The 25,533-nt window shown below is 43.7% G+C and overlaps 1 protein-coding gene and 1 long non-coding RNA gene across 10 annotated transcripts in view; one reads left to right on the top strand and one right to left on the bottom strand.

The window, feature by feature from the left end:
• The first annotated feature begins 966 nt into the window (after positions 1 to 966).
• On the top strand, positions 967 to 3,945 carry LOC126985984 (uncharacterized). Its single transcript, XR_007739232.1, has 2 exons — positions 967 to 3,417; positions 3,556 to 3,945. It is a non-coding gene; the product is annotated as an uncharacterized LOC126985984 (long non-coding RNA).
• An 888-nt stretch (positions 3,946 to 4,833) lies between these two features.
• The window catches only part of LOC126985981 (abnormal cell migration protein 10-like), an 89,130-nt gene continuing 68,430 nt past the window's right edge, over positions 4,834 to 25,533 (bottom strand). For 5 of the 9 annotated variants that reach the window (XM_050841671.1, XM_050841672.1, XM_050841675.1 and 2 more), the window contains exons 2-12: positions 25,004 to 25,237; positions 23,591 to 23,702; positions 16,540 to 16,710; positions 14,966 to 15,157; positions 13,717 to 13,844; positions 11,722 to 11,781; positions 10,805 to 11,042; positions 10,161 to 10,357; positions 9,607 to 9,798; positions 9,303 to 9,470; positions 4,834 to 8,645 (exon numbers count right to left, since the gene is read on the bottom strand). In XM_050841671.1, the coding sequence (XP_050697628.1) occupies positions 6,417 to 8,645; positions 9,303 to 9,470; positions 9,607 to 9,798; positions 10,161 to 10,357; positions 10,805 to 11,042; positions 11,722 to 11,781; positions 13,717 to 13,844; positions 14,966 to 15,157; positions 16,540 to 16,710; positions 23,591 to 23,702; positions 25,004 to 25,141 (3,825 nt within the window). In that variant the 5' untranslated portion in view covers positions 25,142 to 25,237 and the 3' untranslated portion in view covers positions 4,834 to 6,416. The remainder of the gene's footprint in view (positions 8,646 to 9,302; positions 9,471 to 9,606; positions 9,799 to 10,160; positions 10,358 to 10,804; positions 11,043 to 11,721; positions 11,782 to 13,716; positions 13,845 to 14,965; positions 15,158 to 16,539; positions 16,711 to 23,590; positions 23,703 to 25,003; positions 25,238 to 25,533) is intronic. The other 4 variants (XM_050841670.1, XM_050841668.1, XM_050841676.1 and 1 more) reach the window with 2 other exon arrangements.

Below are 25,533 nucleotides of genomic sequence, written 5' to 3' on the forward strand. Positions count from 1 at the left end.
AAAAATGAAAGCATATATACAACAAAAGCGTTACTATGCGAGAGAAACATCAATAACATCCATTTTCCGAGAGGCCATGGCAGCTCTGCCAACCTGACATGCAAAATGGCGAATAAATAAGAACTCATAAAGATAAAGATATATAAAGTTAAATGTACAAAAAAAGAAAGAATAGATACAAGAAGAGCGTTAATGAGACAAAGAAACACGAATATCATCCATTTTTCTCCTGGTGGGACTCAAAGCTGCCAACCTCACGCTCACGAATTTCCTTTTTAATAAACTATATTAATAAGGAATGGAGATACGAGTTGAATCCTTATCTCAAACCTACTTTTTAGGCCTTATAAAGTGTTTTCCATTAATATTTGTCTTGTAGGAGCTCTGGATATCCTTAAAACAGTGATGCTGGGCTTAAGGATCTCTGGCTATAGGCCTATTTCCTACTAAATTTCAATCAGGAAGGAAGATACAGGTTCAGTTCTTGTCTTAAACTCATTATCTGGGCTTTATTATGTCTTTCACTGGTGTTCATTTTGTAGGAGCTCTGGATTCCTTTAAAACAGTGATGCTGGCTGAGGAATCTCTGGCTATAGGCCTATTTCCTACTAAATTTCAATCAAGAAGGAAGATACAAGTTCAGTTCTTTTCTTAAACTTATTATCTGGGCTTTATTATGTCTATTTCACTAGTGTTCATCTTGCAGGAGCTCTGGATTACCTTAAAACAGTGATGCTGGACTGAAGAATCTCTGGCTACATTTCGTACTAAATTTTAATATGAAAGGAAGATACAGGTTCAATTCTTGTCTAAAATTCATTATCTGGGCTTTATTATGTCTATTTCACTAGTGTTCATCTTGTAGGAGCTCTGGATAACATTAAAACAGTGATGCTGGACAGAAGAATCTCAATGTTACCCTTATTATTAAATTGTATTAGTATGTATGTAATATATGGGTTAAATTCTTATCCTATACTTACTTTCTAGCCCGTATGACGTGTATTTCACTATTAATTACTTTGCAGGAGCTCTGGATTCCCTTAAGACAGTGATGCTGGGCTGAAGAATCTTTTAATGGTACCCTTATTATTAAATTGCCTTAAAAAGAATGGAATGTATGGGCCAAATTCTTATCCTAAACTTACTTCCTAGGCTTCATAACGTGTATTTTACTATTGTTTGCCTTGCAGGAGCCCTGGATTCCCTCAAAACTGATGCTGGGCTGAAGGATCTCTTGCTACAGATGGAGGGAGGAGACTGTGTCCTTTCTACACATTTTCAGGGCGTCTACTCTGTCCATACATACCTTGTAGGAAATAACAATAGTAAAAGTAGTAGTAGTAGTAGTTTTTCTATCAAGGGAGGCAGCTGAAGGGCAAAAAAACAACAAAGAACATTGAAAAAATTAGCCTGCCAAACCCTGCCCTAGCAAAAGCATGAGAGGTCACGAGAGGTCAACTTCAGGTGGAGAGGTGTCTAGTAATATATAAGTTATCCATTGGGAGAAATATAGCATAGTAGTAGTAGTAGTTGAGGTGTCTAGTAATATATAAGTTATCCATTGGGAGAAATATAGCATAGTAGTAGTAGTAGTTGAGGTGTCTAGTAATATATAAGTTATCCATTGGGAGAAATATAGCATAGTAGTAGTAGTAATGACAGACGGGGTGGAGATATCTTTTTATTGTGTATGTATATATATAATTTCTGTACACTGTGGAAGTTGGCCGTGGATTCCTGGACAAACGGCCTCGAGAAACACGTCACCCAAATTCACCCCAAGAGCCACCAGTTTTTCGGTTGTGGGACGCTGACCGACAATAATAATAATAATGATAATAATAATAATAATGATAATAATAATGATAATGATACACTGACCAGTTCAAAAGTTGTGGTGATGATGGTACTGGATAGAGACAGGATAACAATGATGATGATGATGGGAATGATGAGGATGGTGACAATAATAATAATAATAATAATAATAATAATAATAATAATAATAATAATAATAATAAGACAGTCATCCCTTGGTTCTCACAGCTTAAGGTATTTGTGGATTTGCTTTTTTGTCTTGGCAATAAAATAAAGAAACTAAATAAAAAAATAATTAAAAATGAAAGTATGTATATATATCCTGATTTTGTGCATTGAATTCCACTTTTGTGCCATAAATTCTGTTCAGTATAATCCTTTTACTTTGTGCCATAAATTCTGCAATAAATTCTTCATCCTTGTGCCATAAATTCTTCCACTTTTGTGCCATAAATTCTGTTCAGCATAATTCTTTTACTTTGTGCCATAAATTCACTATACTCTTAACTGCTCCCTTCTCTGTTCCAAGTTTAGCTCAGTTCAAGAAGGAAAGACAGCCGTGCTCTCTCCTGGCATCTATTCTTTCATGGGTCTTATAACTCCTGTGAAAATCAAGGGATGGCTTCATAATTTAGCTCCTTGGTGTGGGGTGTAGGTGAGAAATGGAGGAGGTAGGTAGGTAAGGAGGAAGAGAGGGAGGAAGGGAGAGGAGGAGGGAGGGAAGGGCAGACAGAGTGAGCCTTCAGAGCCTAAATGAGACTAGAAAATGTACAAAACACACAAAAAATTAGGCACTGTGAAGGCTTCTGTCTAAAGTGTCAACAAACCAAAGTACAGAAGAAAATACATCCACATAATGAAGGTGATCCTGATGTTGTTATTTGGTTGTGTATGACGAGTGTTTGCCGGGGCAGAAAAAACACTAAAAAAACGATGATAAATTAGAACTTCCTGTAGTAACGCACTAACTTAATGGGAACGAGTGAAGTATATACAAAAGATGGGTCTGTTAGGCTGCCTTTGAGTGGTAATGATTAAGGAACGGTTGGGTAGCTTGGGGTCTGCTGGTGAGGGGGGTGTAAGGGGGGGGGAGTTATCCATGGAGGCTGTCAGTTATCAATGGGGTCTGTCAGTTATCCACAGGGGCTGCGTGACGATACAGACTTGTCAAATTTACCGTAACATCAAGTATCATTCTCTTTGTCATAGAATTAACCGACAGGGCTGAAGGTATCTCTATGGGTTACTCAGCCACTCCCCTAACTATGCCACTTGTAAGGAGGAAATGAGACAGTCTAATCATAACTACAGCAAGGAGTTTCAACAAATATCAAATACGAATATTGAATTGTCTAGACGAAATATACGAACCTGGTCAAATTAATTGTACGTAATGCCAGTGTGAGTGTTGCTGTGCCTAGCCGTATGAAAGGAGGTCACATAATAGCAATTTTAAAGGTTCTTCCACCTCTTATGATGTACTTTTTGATATCCATTTTGTAGTAAGGTGACCAGAACTGAACCACTTAACCAAGGTGACTCTACCCCCGCCGAACTGCCAGAAAAAGAAAGTCTCGTAATAGTAGAATTTTAAAGGTTCTTCCACCTCTTACGACTTACTTTCTGACATCCATTCTACAGTAAGGTGACCAGAACTAAACCGCATAACCAAGGTGACTCTACCCCCACTGAATTGCCAGAAAATGGATGTCTCATAATAGTAGAATTTTAAAGGTTCTTCCACCTCTTATGACTTACTCCCTGACATCCATTCTATAGTAAGATGACCAGAACTAAACTGCATAACCAAGGGCACTCCACCCCCCCCTCACGCCTCACCAGGTAACAGATACACAGGTACGTAATTTAGCAGCAATGTGACGCAACAATAGCTTGAAAAAATATATATATACAGGTACTGGGGACACCCTTACTCTGGGGTCCCACTCTTTAAGTAAACAAGGATGAGGCGATGGAGGGACTGTGTGTGATGGGTGAATGGATGAGTGAATGGGTGATGTGAGGAGAGAGAGAGAGAGAGAGAGAGAGAGAGAGAGAGAGAGAGAGAGAGAGAGAGAGAGAGAGAGAGAGAGAGAGAGAGAGAGAGAGAGAGAGAGAGAGAGAGAGAGAGAGAGAGAGAGAGAAAGAGAGGAGGAAAGGAAGGGAATGAGAAAGAGAGAAAGAAAGAAGGAGAGAAAGAAATGAGAAGAAAGGGAAAAAGAGAAGAACAGAGAGAGAGAGAGAGAGAGAGAGAGAGAGAGAGAGAGAGAGAGAGAGAGAGAGAGAGAACTATATACACAATAAAATGCAATGATTAAAAATGCTTGTAAAAAAATGCATTCAAAGTTATGGCAATGTCAAGAGAGAGAGAGAGAGAGAGAGAGAGAGAGAGAGAGAGAGAGAGAGAGAGAGATAATAACACTGTAAGATAGATAGTAAGCAGTAAGAACACACATTTTTTAATAATAATATATATAATAACTCTATAGCTATTTATATGCACATCATCAGCATCATCAGCCAAAACATTGATGAAAAAAAAAATAATAATAATAATAATAAAATAAAAAAAATAATGATAATAATAATAATAATGTCTCGTACGGTAAAAATCGTAAAAAATCTTCTCCTTTCCATCGAAGCGCTCCTTGCCGCGCTACGAAGCCTCATTGAAAGTCCTTATTCGTGGTTGCCAGCTACGCGACGGCCAGCCAGCCAGCCACCCACGCCACCACACATTAGAAAACATACAAAAAAACTAGCCACACGTTACGTAACCCCAAGTACGATATACACCAATAACACTTTTGGCTTTCAACGCGTAATTCTCTCTCTCTCTCTCTTTTTTGTTTTGTTTTGTTTCGACGTCAATATTTTGGCTTTCGACTTGTATTTCTCTTTTTCAACTTGTATTTCTCTTTTTCAACTTGTATTTCTTTTTCAATTCAAATTTTTTTTTCAACTCGTATTTATCTTGTTCAATCCATATTTCTCTTTTTTCAATGCATAATATTCTCTTTTTTGTTTTGTTTTGTTTTGTTTCGACGTCAATATTTTGGCTTTCGACTTGTATTTCTCTTTTTCAACTTGTAATTCTCTTTTTCAATTCATATTTTTCTTTTTTCAATGCATAATATTCTCTTTTTTTTAAAGTTCTGTTTCAGTCTCAATATTTTGGCTTTTGACTTGTATTTCTCTTTTTCAATTCATATTTCTTTTCTCAACTTGTTTTCTCTTTTTCAATTCGTATTTCTCTTTTTCCAACACGTAATACTTTTTTTTCTTCTTTTTAGTTCTGTTTCAAAGTCTCAATATTTTGGCTTTCAACTTGTATTTCTCTTTTTCAATTCAATTTATCTTAATATAACTGACTTTCAACTCAACAGCTCTCTTTTTCTTAATTTCTTTTTGACATTTTAACACATTTCTTTTTCAACTTGTATTTCTCTTTTTTTCAATGTTTCCTTTCGACATTTTAACATATATTTGGCTTTCCTTTTTCCTTTTCCTGCTTTGTTTTTTCTATGTAAGTCTCTATCATGCCCTCAGTAACTATGTATGTAGCCTCATGTCATATATACATACTTGATATATTTGGTTTACATTTCATTTCATCTTTCATATTTGCAAATTATTTTTCCTTCTGCGAATCTTCTACTTTCATATTTTGACATGTCTCTCGCATCCTCAAAATCCTATCTACGTAATCTCATGCACTTTTTATTCAATGTCTTTCCTTTTTTCATGCATCTGTCTTTTGTCTTACGCATAAACTTGCTATACATATTTTACAAGTCTTCTCTTTAGCGTGACGCAACATAAACATTATTTCGTGTATTACTTTTTTTGCCTTCGAGTTGTGCACTTGTCATTCCTCTCACACCTTACGTACACTCTTCCTAGTTCTCATTTTCTCGATTTCCAGCATTGCTTTCTTGCCTTCAATTTGTGCATCGGTCATTCCTCTTGTGCTTTCCTTTATTTATCTACGTAGTTCATGTTTTCGTCTCCGTGTAACTCACGCAACACAAACCATATCTCGTGTATCACTTCCTTGGCTTCGGTTATTTCTGTTATGCCTTAGTTTTTAATCTGTCTGGTTCCTGTTTTTCGTGTAACTGGCGCAACACAAACACTACAGTCATCACTTTGTTTATCTGTGAGGCCTCGAGGCGGTGTGGCAAACTGGCAACACACACACACACACACATCAACACTGACACACACACACACACACACACACACACACACACATGTAATCGTCCCGGAACGGCCGATATACTACTCCGCTGCCGTGTTCGCTGCATTCACCTGCCACTGTAGCACCATTGGAAGGACCGTCCCACCACCAGCCAACTTGCTCTTAACACTACCATAAATTTTTTCACACCGATAAGAACATTAAGAAATATAAATTCATATGCAAATGGAAATACGCAACTGACTTCTCAAGCCACGGAGGCAGGCAGGCCGTGCACCCTTAGTCAGACTAGGGGCGGGGCGGGGTGGGGCGGGGCGGAATGGGGCGGGGGGTGCTAAGTCTCTAAGTGCCCCGACAGCCCTGGGGTATAACAAGATAGCTAGGGTCAGCCTCGTCATTGCCTGGAGCTGAGATGGGTGGAGTCGGACCGCTTGGGAGGGGGCGGCGGGGGTCTTTTCCGCCCCGGCATGGTCTGGGCGGCACGGGCGGCCTCGTCCGGGGTGTGCGGGGGCGGCGATGGCTGAAGGGTGTGGCTGTGGCCCGCCCCGTCGCTGGCCCCAGGAGGCGGCCCTGACCCATGTGTGAGGCCGCCGTGGGGTGAAAGGTTTTCGTACAGGCTGCCGTAGTGCTCCTGTATCCACGCCCCGACATTGCGCTCCGCCTCCGAGGGCAGTATGGGGTCTCGGAAGCCTAGTACCTCATGGGGCATCTTGTCGAAGTCCTTGCACTTCTGCGCCACCTGCCATTTCTTCTGCATCACACGCTGGAGGTTGTTCAGGAACGACCTCGGTGGTGTGACCTTGTTCCCGGGGCTGTCCAGGCGTCCGGGGTGGCTCAGCCGGGTCGAGTCAGAGCGCCGGGGCAGTGGAGGACGCCCCGTTGGTGATTCTGGGGCGGGGGCTGCCGGGGGAATGTTCTGTACGTCATCGAGGAAGGTGATTCGCTTGACCTTCTTCTGCGGGCTTTTCTGGGGCTGGGCGTAGACTGGCTGGTGGTGTGGCGGTGGTGGGGGGTGTGGTGGAGGTGGGGTCTGGTGTGGTGGTGGTGCAGGGTATGGTGTTTGGTGTGGTGGTGGTGGCGGATGTGGCGGGGAGTGTGGGTGAGTGTGTCCGTACGTCGGTTGGTGTGGTGGTGAATGTGTATGTCCGTATGTTGGTTGGTGTGGCGGTGGTGGTGGCTGCGGCGGGGCGTGTGTGTGTCCGTATGTTGGTTGGTGCGGTGGTGGAGGCGGCTGTGGCGGGGTGTGAGTGTGTGCATACGTTGGTTGTGGTTTCTGATGCGGCGGGGAGTGAGTATGTCCGTACGTTGGTTGTGTCTTCTGTGGCGGGGTCTGGTGCGGCGGGGGAGTGGGTGGCGGGGGCGGGAGAGGTGCATCTGGGTGCCAGCCGCCGTTGAGAGTTGCAGTGCCGTGTGGCGGGGGGTGTGGGGGATGGGGCGGGGCGTGGGGGGGAGAACCAGGGAGTGACCCAGTGCCAGGGGGATGCGAGGGAAGAGCCGCCACTGCCGTGTGTGACGTGTGCGCTCGTAGCTCAGCCAGGAAGGGCGGTGCCGCGTAGGGTGAGTCCCCAGAGTCCCGTCTAGGCTTAGGGGCAACAGTAGGCGGGCTGGCGGCTTGGTAAATGGGAGATCCGACCCCCTTTGGTTTCTGTGGTAGGCCGTGCGGGGGTAGATGTGGCGCTCCAGGATGTGGTGGGAGGCTTGCATGTGGTGGCGGGGGTGGCGGAGAGGTTGCTTTGGGTGGACTAGACGGCTTTGGTGGACTAGGAGGGGGTGGAGGGGGGAGGGATGTGAGGCTGGCCATCATGAGATCATCAGGATTGATCGACAGCGAAGCCTCGTCTGGCGGCGGAGGAAGGGAGTTGAGGCTTAGGGTGGACGCAAGGAGCTCCGGAGGGGGTGGGGGGAGGGTCTCAGGCTCGCACTCGGTCAACTCTGGGGGCGGCGGAGGCAGCGGAAGGGAGTCTAGGGTGTCCTCGTCGCGTATGGTGGTTGTGGATGATGCAGCAGATGTAACGGATGCGGCACGGCCCTGTGAGGTGCGGCGTCGTAGCGTGCTCACCTCCTCCGAGAGTGACCGACGCACACTCTGCCGTACGGATGCCCCGCGGCTCTCCCCAATGTCCTCACCCTCCACCTCCTTGACGAGAAGCCGAGTGGTTGATGTGAGTGGTAGCTTGGGGTTGTTCGAAGGCTTGCGTTTGATGGTGCCCTGGGGAGGAAACTCCGCCTCAAACCCTTGTTCCCCAGTTGGTGTGCCTGCCCACGAGCGCTCACTGAGGCACCCCGAGGAGCTGCTGGATGAGCCGCCGCTGTGTGGGGTGTCCGTCCGCCGTCCGAGAGTGTTAACCGGTGTGTCCTGTGAGCTTGAACCGGCGGATGATGAGGCGTCATCATCCCCATCCGCCAGGCTTGGGGCGAGGCAGGAGTCCAGCGATCGGGACTCTGAGGAGGGTGTGGTGGCCTGGGATGTGCCGTGTGAGCCGCCACCAGGGCCGCCCCCGCCCCCACTCCCGCCCGCCATGGAGGCGATGCTGAAGGAGCGAGAGGAGGCCAGCATGTCGATGTCCTCCTGAGCCAAGTCCTCGACCAGTGCGCGATAGTTGTCCAGTAACCGACGCCCACTCTGTACATGATAGGCAGCTTTAGCAGGCTCTAAATACCTCACTGTCACTCTGCTAGGATTATCTGCCTGGTAATTTAGTCCCTGCTTGAACCTCTCAGTGTGTGCATGAGAGGTGACATTAGCATGCTCTAAACACCTCACTGTAATGCTCTGCTAGGATCTACATGACTCCCTATGGATGGTCTCTCTGTTAGTTTAGTCCCTGCTCCATCCTCTCATTGTGTCAGAGCCTGGTTACCTCAGCTGTTCGTTTTCTATTCTATTCCTCTTATCCTTAATCCTCTGTCTTGGGTATCAATCTTTTATTACTTTCTGCCTCTTCTTAAGTTGTCAGTCAGTTAGGTTAGCAATGTTACCAACCCTTAGGTCAGGTGACTCTGCTCTCACTTCTACAATTTGTGGGTTGCTACTTTGTTACATCAGATGTCAGTCTGCTATCAATTCTATACATAACTTGCTTGTATCTACTGAGTCTTACCTTCCTGAGTTCTATAATACTTGGGTCACTTCTGTTATATTAGTTATCAGTCTGTTATCAATTCTATACATATCAACTGCCTTAACCCACCTACTTAATCTTACCTTTGCTACATTAGTTGTTAGCCTACTATTGATTCTATGCATATACCCTGCCTGTATCTACTTAGTTAATCTTACCTTAGCAATCCTGATGCCCATGACCCACTGTGAGAGCGTCTGTGGGTCCTCCGAGCACAGATACTTGATGTACTTGCAGCTCTTGGTCTGGAGGTGCGGGTGCTTCACGGCGAAACACCAATCAGTGGGCGCCTTGTACTTCTTCTTCCACCCAACACCATAGTACACCTGGAGAGAGAGAGAGAGGAAGGGGGACTGATTAATCCGTCTGCTGCGAATGGCATGGATTTGGCTTTCACTGGTAGCATGGTAACACACACACCCAGTCAACCATACACACTCACACACACCCACACGCACTCACCTGGTTGACTTCCAAGGTTGTGAGGCAGACGAGGTCCTTTGACGAGCGCGAGGACTTCCCCTTCGGACAATAGTAGAGGCCGGACGCTCGGAGCACAAAGTAATACTTCTTCCACACCTTCTTGCCCTCGGACTTAAGGAATAGGTGACCCTCGACCTCTGGCACACCCACACCAGTGCTTGAGAAGAATTCCTGCGGGGGAGGAGAGAAAATGTTAGAGATGGAGAGGTGGAGAGAGAAAAGAGAAGAGGGAAGAAGGAGAGAAGAGGAGGAGGGACAATTTCAGTAAGGGGAGAAGAGAAAATATTACGGAGATGAAAAGGGAGAGGAGAGAAAAGAGAAGGAAAGAGTAAGGGAGGAGAGAAAGGAAAGAGAAGAGAAAAAATTATGGAGATGAAGAGGTGAAGGGAGAAGAGGGAAAGAGAGAGAGGAAAGAAGAGAAAAAATTAGGGAGGTGAAGAGAGAAGAGAGAAGGAGGAAAGGAGTTAGTTAAAAGGGAGTGAGTGAACATGAAGAAGAACTGGAACCTCTACTGCCTCACCCATCATCCTCACCTCCACCAGAGTGTTCCTCCCTTCGTCGTCCAGGTCGGCGTTCTTCTGTGAGGACGACCCGATGAGGATGTAGTGTTCTGGGCGCAGGAAGAGGTCGTACTTGTCAGGTCGCTCCAGGAAGAGGAGTTTGTTCTTGCTGTCTCGGGTCCACAGCAGAAGGTTCTCGACTAACATCTCGTCGTCTTCGTAAATTCGCTCTGAGGAGAAGACGAGACGTAGACGGTTAGTTAGTTATGCTGTTAATACCATTACTATGTCTGGTATTGGAGAGAATATATACATGGGATTGTTAAGTAGTTCTGTTGTTATTGCTACTACTACTACTACTACTACTAAACCTTATCTCACTGAAAATCTAAAGAGAAAAAGGGAAAGTGAAGTATAAGAAAAATAAATAAATAAATAAAATGAGTTAGAAGTTATGGAAAGAAAAAAAGTGAATGACAGAAAACAATAAAAATAAAAATGATAGTTATGATAGTTATAACAAGCTATAACTACTACTACTACTACTACTACTTTGTGACTCACCCATATATATGTCAGGGATATACTTCAAAATGGCCCACTTGTAAACCATTGATATATATTTTTGTGGTCGTTAGAATCATATTTACTACTACTACTACTACTATGTGCCTCACCCATATACAGGTCTGGTATGTGCTCTACGATGGCCCACTTTGGATCCATTCTGACGTGGTTCTTGTCCGCCAGGAGCCGTGTCACGTGCACCACCGTCATTTTCTCGTCCACCAGCAGGGACTTGGTGGACCCGTCGTTGGTGAACGCCTTGATGAACAGCTTCTTCACGTTCGCTTCCTTGATCTTCTCTAAAGCCATCTTGATCTTCTCCGCCTTGAGCTTGGCCGCCTGCTCAACCTGGGATGGCGGGGGAGGATGGGAGGGGTTAGGTGGGGGTGTATGTAGGGGAAGCATTGGTGTGTGTGATTATGGTATGAAGCATTATTATTATCATCATCATTATAGAGTGAGCTTTCTTTGTTGAGTTATGCCACAAGTTTCTGACCACTGAGTCTGACACAGCAGTCATCATGTTTGTTAGAGGATACAGGGGCTCAAAATAATGGTAGAATGTATATGCATATGTATGTTTATGTACACATGGGGTGCCCTGAATAGAAAGGGCAAAGTTGCCACCTACAGAAAAAGAGGTTTTATGTCCCCCCATAAGCGTGCTCCTTTCTTCCCTGCCGAGAGGTGGTGAGTTGCCTTCTTGTTAGTAAAAAGAGGAGGAAAAGAGTGTCTTCCTTGGCCTTGGCGCAGGGTAACATGCTTAGAAATGGAGATTTCTCAAAACTTACTTTTGTCAAGTTCACACTTTCTATTCTAGACACCTCATATAATGCTGAGACTGGCATTAAATAATGAATTATGAATTAGTTTAGCAGAGGAGGGCACAGGAACAGTTTACACACCCACACACACAGACATACACCCACACCCACAGACATACACCCACACCCACAGACACACACACACACACACACACACACCAGAGGGAGGCCATAAAAGGCTTGGGGCAGACACAGGCACTCACCTTGTCCAGGCCACAGTCCTTGAGTAGGTCGGCAAGCTGTGGCAGCGTCAGGAAAAGGGTCTGTGTACCACCACCACCACCACCACCACGGCCATGCAAGTCAAGAAGCACCAAAGTCATGCACAGGAAACAAAGGGTGGCGGAGGGAGCCACACACAGGGACAGGGGAGTGTTGGACAGCCTCTACGCACCACTACACTCAACACTCACGCCAGGAACACAACACCCCGCTCTTGTGCTGGATGAAAAGTAACACTCTAGGGCTCCTAACAGCAAACCATCTACAGCACAGCTTTATCACTGCTTATATGTGACACTCCAGAGAGGTAGGAAGCACTCTCACTCTACCCTGAGGTGCAAGGTGCCAGGAGCAATCAAATTAGAAGTTGATGAATAACTTATTGTGTGTAAAATAATGAACTGTGAATCCTCTTCAGCAGTGATCCAGTCCACATAAACTGTTAACTCTGGTGCTGCTGCTGCCTGGCCTCTGTGCTTCCTTTCTGTGTCTCAGCCCAGAGTGGTTGTTGTCCTGGCCTGAGTGGTGGCAGTGTTGTAGTGGTGCACACACACAGGGTGGCCAACACTCTACACACAGGTTGTTAGGTTCACTAGGGGTTAGTTTAGACTCCTGTGGCCCTTACTGAGGTGAGAGTTGTAAGGACACACTACAAAGGTTTTATGCCACGCCTCCCAGTAAAGAGAATGTTGCTGGCAGTGTGTTGGTGAGGGCAGCCAATGTGAAGGCCCTGCCCTCACACACTCAAACATTATTCTTAATCCTTAACTTTATTAGTGAGGGCAGCCATGTAAAGGCCCTGCCCTCACACACTCAAACATTATTCTTAATCCTTAACTTTATTAGTGAGGGCAGCCATGTGAAGGCCCTGCCCTCACACACTCTTACATTATTCTTAATCCTTAACTTAACTTTATAAGATATAAGAAATTCTTTATGGTCCTCTTTGCCCACCAGCACTGGGAATTAGTTTATCTTAAAATTAACCTTTGTATTCCCTTATGGAGTGTAGCCTTAACAGTACAATGGTTCACTTAAACATAGGCTATTGCTGTGTGTGAGCATGACACAGCCCTCACACTGCTGCCGGCCCTCCTACACCCTACACACCTCACCCTGGCCCTCACACCTCCACCATGAACAGTACTCACTTGGCCAATAGTAAGGCATATGTAAACACAGGCACCAGTGGTCACGGCACAGCAAACCTTCTGTCCATTCTGAAGTAAGGTGACCAGAACTGAACCGCATAACCAAGGTGACTTCTACCCCCAACGAATTCCCAGAAAAAGGACGTCTCGTAATAGTAGAATTTTAAAGGTTCTTCCACCTCTTCTGACTTACTTTCTGACATCCATTCTATAGCAAGGTGACCAGAACTGAACTGCATAACCAAGGTGACTCTACCCCCACCCCCTTACCTCTAGCCAAGGCTCCTGACACAAGCAGCAGGTATTGTTTATGCAAGTTATTAGTGTTGTAGCAAATAAAAATTGTTCACTGCTTTAATTGTTCCCCAAGAGAGTTGTTTAAGTGAAATGGCATGAGAGGTATCAAATAATAGAGTGGGAATGCAGTTTTATGTGGCTTGATAAAATGATTTAGCATAATATTAACTGTTGTATATTTTTGTTCAGCAGAGGTTTGTTACGTAGAAGGTTTGCTGCATACCCGAAATTGACCTCTCTTTACTTTTGTCTGTTATGGGAGCGGTGAATAGCGGGCTTTTTTTTCTACACTCTTTTTGTTGCCCTTAAGCCATCTTTGTTGTAAGAGAAAAAAATACACTGTGGAGGTGGCTGGCAATGGTGGACTGATGGGACACTGCCACTACTCTGCCTCCCCCTGTGGCCTCCTGTTAATCTATCTATAAGCTGCCCCACAGCATCACACACAGCATGCACCCACACCACTACAGCTGATACTATTGTCTAGGAGCTAATAGGCTAGTGTACCCTGGTGTCGCTGGGCCTCACCTGGGACAAGTGTTTGTTTGGGTCGTGCCGGGAACCGCCAGACGCCCCGCTGGACGCCGAGCTTTCCGAGGACAGCATCGAAACATTGTCGCTGAACGCTGAGTCGTTGTCGGGGCTGTCGGTGCGGCCTGGGGGGAAGAGGGAAAGGAAGGAGGTCAGAGAGAGGGAGAGAAGGAGGGAAGGAGAAAATTTATCCCTCATCACTTATCTTACGGAATAAACAACAAAAAATACCGAACTACATTTTCAAATCACTTTATGGTATTTTTGTTCATGTAGTTTCTTGTATCTAAGGAAACAATCCAAAGTCAAGAGGTCCTAGGCTGGCTATGTCTGAGTCAAGAGCTACTGAGATGAGAGGTCAATAAACACTGCTAAAATTGACAGCATCTTCAGTAATGTCTCTCCTTCTGAGGTCAACAAGCACTGGTCACCATACAGTGCTTCCCTTCAGAGGTCAACAAACACAGCCAAAGTTCAGGGCATCTTCCAGTAATGTTTCCCCTTCAAAGGCATGTGAGTGTAAGGTAAGGTAAGGTAAGGTAAGATGAGGTGAGGTATGCGTCTGGGCAAGGTTAGGCATCGTGCATAAACAGGTGCAGCTATCTATAGGCTGCAGCATTAGCCAGGGAAGGTAAATATAGATGCGTGTGTATTCAGGTGATGCCGTAAACAGGTGTGTGGGTATATATGGCTACACACATGACCAGGAGAACCACACACACACACCTGATAGCACTGTACAGGAACACAAGGGGAATGGACGTGTTGGATAGAAATGATTTCACTGAGATAGAAGGGAGGAGGCAACTAAGAGGACACAGCAAGAAACTGAGAACGGGGAATGTTTGAATGACATAAAGAAGTACAGATTTCAATACAGGAGTGTGGATACATGGAATGGACTAAGCAAAGACACTGTTGAAGCGGGCAGTGTCTATATAATGACAGAAAAGATGGACAAATATGAATTGGGAGACAGGACTAACCAGGCTTGAGCTCAGGCCCTGTATACTACAAATAGGTAAATACAACACACACACACAAAAAAAGTTTCCTCTTAGAAATATAAACCCCTGGAATGAATTAGAGGAAGTGTTGGAGACAAAGAGTGTGTGGCAATGGAAAAACTGGACAAACATAGATTTACGGAGAGAGAGAGAACCATAGAAGTGTAGCTCAGGTCCTGTATATTACAAATAGGTAAATACACACATACACACACACACACACACACACAGAGGCTTACCCATGGTGGTGGCAGAGACGTCGATCTCCATGTTGAGAGGTTCCAGCTTGGGGCGACTGCTGTTACCAGAGTTGCTGCGAGAGTGTGTCTGTCTCTGCTGAGGTTGCTGCTGTGGCTGCTGCTGAGGGGAGTCACCGTGCAGCTGCTGTGGGCCTGCTGGTGAAGGCTGCTGTTGTTTGGGCTGCATCTTGTCTGTGAGGGAAGGTAGTGATGTTGTATGCTGGGTGTTCAGTGGTGATTTGATATTGATTTTTATATAGGAAAGAAGGAAGACCAAGGGGATAAATAAATGAATATAAGTAAATAAATGAATGAGAGGAAACAAAGAAAGCTCAGGAAAGGTGGAGGATCAGGGAATAAATAAATAAATAAATAAATAATGAATAAATAGAGAGGAAATAAAAAGGCTTGCTGGGTTATGATAGTAAAGAAGGTAAAAAAGAAGAAGAAGAAGAAGAAAAAGAAGAAAACTAATGCATCCAACCATATGAGGTCAGGCGTAGCGTAAAAATAAAAGCGCCATCTGGCCAAAAAAAAATTTTATGGTATATTACTTATTTTTTTGACCTTTCTTTAGGTTTAGGTGTAGGTTTACAAAACAAAAGCAGTGGAAATAGGCCTGGGAGTCCTTCAAATAACCTAACCCTATTATCATTATGACAAAGTGAGATAAGAAGAAAGAATGTAAAAGTACATATTGAGAAAAAATAAATAAATAAATAAATAAATAAATTAGAAGAAAAAGAAAACAAACAGTGTGGGATAACTAACACACACACACACACACACACACACGACAAGCGACGACAACCACACACACCAAGACCCTTTGAGGCTGCCAGGGAGGGACTCAATAATTCAGACCTCAAACAGACCCACCCACCCAGACCCTCACACACACACACACACACACACACACACACACAGTAACCTCACACCGCCCAGAGCTTCATAACTCGAGCAAGATGCAATAAAATTCAGCTCCGCAAATAATCGAAAGCCAGATGGAGGAACTCTCGCGACACATTTTGGGAGCGAGAGAGTTAGAAAAATGATTACTTGCCCTGTTTTAAGTTTATAGATAGACTGAGAGAAGATTATCATTATGTCAGAAGGAAGAAAGGAAGGAGGTCAAAATTGATAGGGAGAGTTAGTAGAGGGAGGGAATGGAAGGAAGGAAGAAGAGAGAAAAGGAAGGAAGAACAGAAGGAAGGAAGGAAGGGATAATACATACAAAGGAAGGAAAGAAGGAAGTGAAGTTTGAGTAACATTTATAGAAAGGAGAAATACATACAAAGGAAAAACAAAGGAAGGAAGGAAGGAAGTGGAGTTAGAATTACATTAAAGGAAGGAGTGAAATAGAAAGAGGAAATACACACAAAGGAAAAACAAAGGAAGGAAGGAAGGAAGGAAGAAAGTGAAGTCAGAATTACGTCAAAGGAAGGAGTGAAATAAAAAGGTAGAGAATAGAAAGAAGAAAATACATAAAAGGAAAAATAAAGTGAGTTACGTTGAACTACGAAATCCCACAGACAGAGATTCACAAACACTTCTACGAGGCTTAGTTTCCGCACCTGTTATGTTGGCGGTGACAGTGGTGGTGGTGGTCCTGGCCGAGGGGGCGGAGGACAGCGTGGGGGCGGGCGGGGCGGTCGTGCCAGACTTGGAGGACAACTCAAACTCGAACTGCGTCTCCAAGGCACACAGCTCGCCCAGGATGGTGTCAAGCTCAACGTCACCAGAGTCTGAGGGAGGGAGGGAAAAGGGAGTTAGAAGGGAGGGAATGAGGGGGGAAGGGAGGGAATAAAAAGAGGACATGTACAGAGGGAGAAAGGGTGGATGGAAGGAGGAGTGCAAGAAAGGTCATGCAATAAGGGAGGATTAAAAGCTTCTTAAAACATGGAAAATGATGGAGAAAAAGGACGTATGGAAGGAAGAAGGCCGAGAGAGTAGAGAAAGGGAGATTGAATTAGAAAAAGGTTGAAGGGAGGAGGAATTAGAGGGTCAAAGGGAGAAAACAGAAAGGGAAAACGCATATAGTCAGAGGGAGAAAACAAAGGGAAAACACATATAGAGTCAAAGGGAGAAAACAAAGGGAAAACACATATAGAGTCAGAGGGAGAAAACAAAGGGAAAACACATATAGAGTCAGAGGGAGAAAACAAAGGGAAAACACATATAGAGTCAAAGGGAGAAAACAAAGGGAAAACACATATAGAGTCAGAGGGAGAAAACAAAGGGAAAACACATATAGAGTCAGAGGGAGAAAACAAAGGAAAACACATAGAGTCAGAGGAGAAAACAAAGGAAAACACATATAGAGTCAAAGGAGAAAACAAGGGAAAACACATATAGAGTCAGAGGGAGAAAACAAAGGGAAAACACATATAGAGTCAAAGGGAGGAAACAAAGGGAAAACACATATAGAGTCAGAGGGAGAAAACAAAGGGAAAACACATATAGAGTCAGAGGGAGAAAACAAAGGGAAAACACATATAGAGTCAAAGGGAGGAAACAAAGGGAAAACACATATAGAGTCAGAGGGAGAAAACAAAGGGAAAACACAATTAGAGTCAGAGGGAGAAAACAAAGGGAAAACACATATAGAGTCAGAGGGAGAAAACAAAGGGAAAACACATATAGAGTCAGAGGGAGAAAACAAAGGGAAAGCACATATAGAGTCAAAGGGAGAAAACAAAGGGAAAACACATATAGAGTCAGAGGGAGAAAACAAAGGGAAAATGAATACTACAAAGAAAACATGAAAGAAAGAGTTTGAAAGAGAAATACAGTTGTCCCTCAAATAGCACAGTTTCCAATAGTTCGGTTTTGGTTTAATGTGGATTTTCTAAGAAGATTTTTTAGGATTTTTTAATTTCCCGACAAGCAGGAAATTTAAAAATCCTAAAAGATCTTCCGTAACAATCCATATAAAACTGAAACCAAACTATTGGAAACCGTGCTATTTGAGGGACAGCTGTAATTAATAACTGCATGAAAATATAAAGAAATGATAAAACTTGAAATAATATGAGACTGAGATAGCAAGATAGTGGATGGAATAACAGGTGGATGTTTATAATGAGAAGTGGAGAAATTAATGATAAATAGTGGACTTACAAGCAATAATTAGGAGTGTAAATATATAATAGGTGATGGATAATTAGCTAGGAATGTTATAATGATTGTAGATTAATTATATGTCTCCCAGAACAGCTGTGGTCATTACTCTCTTGATGGTGTGAACGACCATTAGGGGCGGAATGGATTATGTACGCACACACACACACACACACAGACATACACACACACATACATACATACACACACACGTACATACACGCACACATACATACACACCTTTTAGAATTGCGATTGCTTTTTTTTTTTTGGTAGGAAATTATTCAACTTGTTACTATTGATTTCTCTCTCTCTCTCTCTCTCTCTCTCTCTCTCTCTCTCTCTCTCTTCTACCCAATCTATTCCCTATCTCCTACTCAATCTATTCTTATTTCCATCTTTACCACCATTATTCTCACACACACACACACACACACACACACACACACACACACACACACACACTGAGTCATGGGCTATCTTATTAATGTCTACAGGATGGGATGACTGCAGGAGGCATAGGCTGGTGGGTCCTTCCTGTGTAATGAGATCCTTCGGTCGTTGTTCTAAGTAAAGGGACGGATGGACAACGGATGAACAAACGGACATATGCACTGGACACACGCACACACACACGTACACATCCTCTCCCTGTCTCCCATATAGTATTATTATTTTTTTTTCCTTGGTCTCTTAATCCTTACATAGTCACTGATATCTTCCACTCTCTCCTAATCTTCTTTTTCCTCTCTTCCTCCTTCCATAGTCAGTGATATAGATCTTCCATTCTCTCCTCCTAATCTTCTTTTTTCCTCTTCCTTCCTCTCTTCCTCCTTCCATAGTCAGTGATATAGATCTTCCATTCTCTCCTCCTAATCTTCTTTTTTCCTCTTCCTTCCTCTCTTCCTCCTTCCATAGTCAGTGATATAGATCTTCCACTCTCTCCTCCTAATCCTTTTCCTCTTCCTTCCTCCCTTCCTCTCTTCCTCCTTCCATAGTCAGTGATATAGATCTTCCATTCTCTCCTCCTAATCTTCTTTTTTCCTCTTCCTTCCACCCTTCCTCCTTCCATAGTCAGTGATATAGATCTTCCACTCTCTCCTCCTAATCCTTTTCCTTTTCCTTCCTCTCTTCCTCCTTCCATAGTCAGTGATATAGATCTTCCACTCTCTCCTCCTAATCCTTTTCCTTTTCCTTCCTCCCTTCCTCTCTTCCTCCTTCCATAGTCAGTGATATAGATCTTCCATTCTCTCCTCCTAATCTTCTTTTTTCCTCTTCCTTCCTCCCTTCCTCCTTCCATAGTCAGTGATATAGATCTTCCACTCTCTCCTCCTAATCCTTTTCCTCTTCCTTCCTCCTTCCATAGTCAGTGATATAGATCTTCCACTCTCTCCTCCTAATCCTTTTCCTTTTCCTTCCTCCCTTCCTCCTTCCATAGTCAGTGATATAGATCTTCCACTCTCTCCTCCTAATCCTTTTCCTTTTCCTTCCTCCCTTCCTCCTTCCATAGTCAGTGATATAGATCTTCCACTCTCTCCTCCTAATCCTTTTCCTCTTCCTTCCTCCCTTCCTCTCTTCCTCCTTCCATAGTCAGTGATATAGATCTTCCATTCTCTCCTCCTAATCTTCTTTTTTCCTCTTCCTTCCTCTCTTCCTCCTTCCATAGTCAGTGATATAGATCTTCCACTCTCTCCTCCTAATCCTTTTCCTTTTCCTTCCTCCCTTCCTCCTTCCATAGTCAGTGATATAGATCTTCCACTCTCTCCCCCTAATCTTCCTTTTCCTTCCTCCCTTCCTCCTTCCATAGTCAGTGATATAGATCTTCCATTCTCTCCTCCTAATCTTCTTTTCTTCTCTCCCTTTCCTCTTATCTCTCTTCTTTCTCCTTATTCCCTCTTTCTATACTCTGTGATGTCTACCATTCTCTCCTTGCTAATTCTCTCTTCCTCCTCTTATTTAACTTGCTTTCTACCTCTCTCCTTCCTTCTCTCCTTGCTAACTCTCTTTTCTTCTCTTCTCTCTCTCTCTTACTAAACCTCTCCTTCTCCTTCTCTGCCTCTCTCTGTTGGTATACTTAGATTTGTGTCCAGGAGAAAGCTTTGCCTCAGAAGACCTCACAGCAAATGCATTTTTCTCTATATTTGTACCACTGTTCCTGTCCCTGTTCCTGTCACTGTCTCTGTACCTCTCTGTTCCTGTATCTTTCTCTCTCTGTTCCTGTCACTGCCTCTGTCCCTCTCTGTTCCTGTCACTGCCTCTGTTTCTCTTTGTTCCTGTCACTGCCTCTGTCCCTCTCTGTTCCTGTCACTGCCTCTGTCCCTCTCTGTTCCTGTCACTGCCTCTGTTTCTCTTTGTTCCTGTCACTGCCTCTGTCCCTCTGTTCCTGTCACTGCCTCTGTCTCTCTCTCTGTTCCTGTCACTGCCTCTGTCCCCCTCTGTTCCTATCACTGCCTCCGTCCCTGTCACTGCCTCTGTCCCTCTGCCTCTCTCTCTCTTTGTTCCCATGGCTAATAAGGTGAAGGGAAAGCCTGAGCTGTCTCTTCCCATACCAGATGAAGGAGAGGTGACAAGTTAACTCCCACACTAACCTAACTTGGTGGCAGGACACACACCTACGCCCAGGATCTTCCCAGAGACACTGTGAGAGAATACACCCACTTACTCACACACACACACACACAATGATTAAAAGAAGTGGTGGAGGTAGAGAAAGTGTTGATATTAAAGGAAAAACTGGATGGATATGCAGATGGAGACAGGGCCATGAGAGGGTATTTTAGGCTCCGTATACTATAGCTAGGTAAAAACACTCACACTCACACACACACACAGTTGGATAAATGCAGATACGGAGACAGGACCAAACAAGGGTAAAGCCCAAGCCCTGAAAAACTACAACTAGGTAAATACACACACACACACACACACACACACACACACACACACACACAGGAAGGCTTACTGATGTCATATTCTGTAGGTGTGACGTTACATGACATCATAACCTGTCCACTTCATCTCTCCTACACCTCCTCTTCCTTCTCCTCCTCCTCCTCCTCCTCATCCTTCTAGCTTGGTATGACATTTTCCAGACCCCCCTTTTTTTTGTATGTACCTCTGATTAACTATTTTTTTCAGCTTGTGACAGACTGAGAGCTATGCAAAACTTCACAAAGTCATCCTCATTCACTCTTATGACATGTCTACAGCCTCTCAGAATACAGATAGCCTACCACAAAATAAAAGGCAAAGTCAGTTCCAGAGGAGAAGTTTGCAATAGGAAGAAGGAAATACATCAGTGCAGCGGCCCCCAAACTCTGTCAGCTGATATTTTCAAGAGGATCAAGACACCTATCCATTCAAAACCGACCTCTCTCACCTCTCAAAATACAGATAACACAAAACAGAAGCCAGAGTCAGTTCCAGAAAAGGAGTTTGCCACAAGAAGGAGGAAATACAGTTCTGCTATGGTCCTTAAACACTGTCAGCTGGTATGTTCAAGAGGGGATGTATCAAGACACCTCACCATTCAAATTTGATCTCTCTCCCCTCTAAGAATACAGAGGAGGAATGCGTACACAAACACCAGAGTCCAGACAGAGAACCAGGTCAACAGATGAGTTTAGAACCTTCGTCAGAGCATCAGACACCCTAAGCACTGTATGAGCGTTAAGACTTCCAGGAATGTTAAGGAATTGATAGTTTTACCTGGATGTTTCTTGGTATGAATTTTTGCCATAGATATCTTGTAACACATAAATAGATGCAGTAAGACAGAGAGAGATAGAGAATACTGGGAAATGTGTCAGTCCTGCTATGGGGTAATACCTAATAATAATTCCCTGGAAGAGTGAGGTAGGATGCCAGAAAGTGAGAGTGAGGGAAATACTGCTGTAAGGTCATGAGACAAGGGGCAGGAAGCTGGTACAAAGAGAGGAAAGGCTGAAGGAGATTGACAGAAGGAAACAAAGTGTTACAGGTCAAAAGAAGAAGAAGAAGCTTGACAGAAGAACAGGAGGAGGTTAACCAGTGTACCAGCAGCATACATCTTCATACAGCTTCTCACGCAACACTGAACAAATACACTGCCTCGTAAAACACCTCAGAAACACTAATTCAGAACAGCACAACACAAACACACACACACACACCCTGACACAATGCAACACAGCCCTCACTCAACACTGAACCAACACACTGCCTCGTAAAACACTAAGAAACTCCTCAGAAACACAAAACACATTCAGAACCACACACACGCCCTGACTCTGCAACACAACACAATATGACCTCCTGCAACACCTTTGAGAACTATAAACACAACAAACAACACACAAACTCGTTCCAGTCCTGTTCTGGTGCCTGTGATGGTGGTATATTTATTTTTGTTATTATTATGATTATTATTATTATTATTATTATTATTATTATTATTATTATCATAGTTTGCAATGCTGTATCTATGCTGTATGTTTTATTAATTATGGAAGCTTGTACTGTTATCAAATTCTCTTTCCTGTCTGTTATGGTGCGGTCTCTCTCTCTCTCTCTCTCTCTCTCTCTCTCTCTCTCTCTCTCTCTCTCGTTTTCTTTCTTTCTCTTCCTCCATCTCACACGTCTTTTTCTTCTAACATTTCCATTCATCTCTCTCTCTCTCTCTCTCTCTCTCTTATATCCCTTTTTCCTTTCTCTCTCTCCCTCCTTTCCTTATCCTCAAACATTTCCATTCATTTCTCTCTCTCTCTCTCTCTCTCTCTCTCTCTCTCTCTCTCTCTCTCTCTCTCTCTCACACACACACCTGGTCATCAGTAATTTTTCGGGTCAATTTCACACAACATTATCCAGCAATTTAACGCACGAGGAGCGAGGGATGTTAGACTTACAGTGACTGATGCTTTCATATTTAGGGCAATGGTTTCAATGGCCTGCAACATTAACAACAGCAGCCTTTCCTTAACTGTGTTTTCTCCTTCACACAGCAAACTATTTAATAAGAGGAATATCAGGACTTATCTTATATTCCGCCTACATCCGACATATTAACCCCTTGACTGCGGATTTCCTGCCAGAAGACCTCACCAAGCAACAGGAATGAAACAAAAAGTGGCTGCTACAATTCAATGAAGAAAAATGGGAGGGGATATCCAGGATACCAATACCACATGGGAAACACTCCAGCATCCACCACAGAGGCAGAGAAAGACCTAGGAGTGTGTGTTACCAGGCTACCAGTGAACAGATATCCAGCACACCAATATCACATGGGAAAAACACTCCACTATCCACCACATAGGCAGAGGAAGACCTGGGAGTGTGTTACCAGGCTACCAGTGAAGGGATATCCAGCACACCAATACCACATGGGAAACACTCCACTATCCATCACAGAGGCAGAGAAAGACCTGGGACTAGATGTTACAAGGCTATCAGTGAAAGCCAAATCCGTGCCAATCGCAGCGGACGGGTTAAAAGAAAGACGTATATTGATGTTTTCCTTTCGCTCACCTTCCAGATTCGCCCTAGAGAAGCGGTGGGCGTCAATTCTTGGCGGGTGTGGCTTCTCACGCCGCTGGACGCCCGACACAACGCCCACATTGCTGCCGACCTGCTCCAGACCCTAGGAGAGAGAGAGAGAGAGAGAGAAAGGTTAGGTTAGGTCGGGTAAGGTATGGGGAGGGAAGGAAGGAGGGAAAGGAGGGAGGGAAGGGGAGCGAAAGATAAATGAAAATGATGGGAAAAGAGAGAGAGAGAGAGAGAGAGAGAGAGAGAGAGAGAGAGAGAGAGAGAGAGAGAGAGAGAGAGAGAGAGAGAGAGAGAGAGAGAGAGAGAGAGAATGCTAGGTATATTAGAAGAATAACAACAATGACCATAATAATAATAATAATAATAATAATAATAGATATCTTAATGTAAATATATAGAGAAGATGGTATGCCTGGCCCTTAAGATAAGAGATAACCAAAGAGTAACACAACACTGGCTGCTGGTTAATAATAATATGCCTAGAGTGAAGATTTGTAGGCCTATCACAACCATATATAGTGATTGATAGATGGGCATATTTGTAGGCCTATCTCAACCATATAGTGATTGATAAATGGGGAGATTTGAAGGCCTAACTCAACCATATATAGTGATTGATGGACTGGGTATGGAAGGTGATGAAATATGATATAGAAGAAGTACAAGAATGAGAGGATGAAGGAAAATAAGTAAAAACAGAATAATATCAAGATGTAACATAAGAAGGAAATTAAGAAGCTGGGGAGCAAGAAAAAGAAATGAGAGAAGAATCAGGGAAGGAAAAGAAGACACAGAGAAATAAGATGAAGAGGAAACAGAAGATAGAGAAGATAAAGACACAGAAACAGGAGAGGAAGTAGAAAGAGAAGGATAAGAGGATGAAGAAAAAGGATAATTAGATGGAAAAGATAAGAAACAGGAGCAAGAAAAATAAAAAAAAGGAGGAGAAATAGGAGAAAAGAGGTTGAAGGAGGAGAGGAAGATGAAGGAAAAGAAGACAGAAAATGAGCAAGAAATAAAGAGAAGAAAAAGAAGGAAAGGAAATAAAAAAATATGCACCATAAAAAAATTTCCACTCTTCCTCTGTCTCTTTTCCCTTAACCCGGTAGAAGCGGGGATCATGTTTCTTAATGGTCCCTCCAAGCGGGAAAAATGAGAAAAAATCACTCCTCACACAAACCATTTTACAATATATATCAAAGCATTTGTGATCAGATTATGTATCATCTATTTTGGGGCGTAAATATCATGGCACAAATTTGGCCCATCGCTGCTACAGGGTAAAGCCACAAATTTGGCCCGTCGCTGCTACCGGGTTAACAACAACAACACCAACAATAATAATAGTAGTAGTAGTAGTAGTAGTAGTAATAAAAATAATAACCAAATAATTACCCCATCGCCACCAAGAGAGGTCAGCGGTTCCTTGTCCTGGTCAAAATCCGCCGTAAAGGCATCAATCTCGGCCAGGACAGCATCAATGGCCGATGTGTCTAGGGAGCCACAAGCCCCTTCACCTCGACTGATGGCCATTATCCTCTATTACGTCACACCACCACTCTGTCCATAAGTACGTAACACACTTGTACACTCACATGCACACACACCTATAGAGTTCTCATTGTTTTACTGTGGAAGGAATACATATGTTAAGGTTTCGATTGATGTCGCACTGAGATCATAAGTTCGCAGTTTTGTCGTATAAGCTTAAGCACACACCATCCCACTTAGTCTTTGATTTTTACAGTGGAAGGAATATGTATGTTAAGACTTGTCAGCAATTTGGATTTCGATTTGTGTTGCGCTGAGTCCATATGTACGTAATACCCTTGAACACACACGCATGCATGCACACACACACACACACACCTATAGAGTTCTCATTTTTTACGCTGGAAGGAATACGTAGGTGAAAATTTTCGGCA

The sequence above is a fragment of the Eriocheir sinensis genome, chromosome 60 (assembly GCF_024679095.1).
Source record: "Eriocheir sinensis breed Jianghai 21 chromosome 60, ASM2467909v1, whole genome shotgun sequence".
Classification (NCBI taxonomy): domain Eukaryota; kingdom Metazoa; phylum Arthropoda; class Malacostraca; order Decapoda; family Varunidae; genus Eriocheir; species Eriocheir sinensis.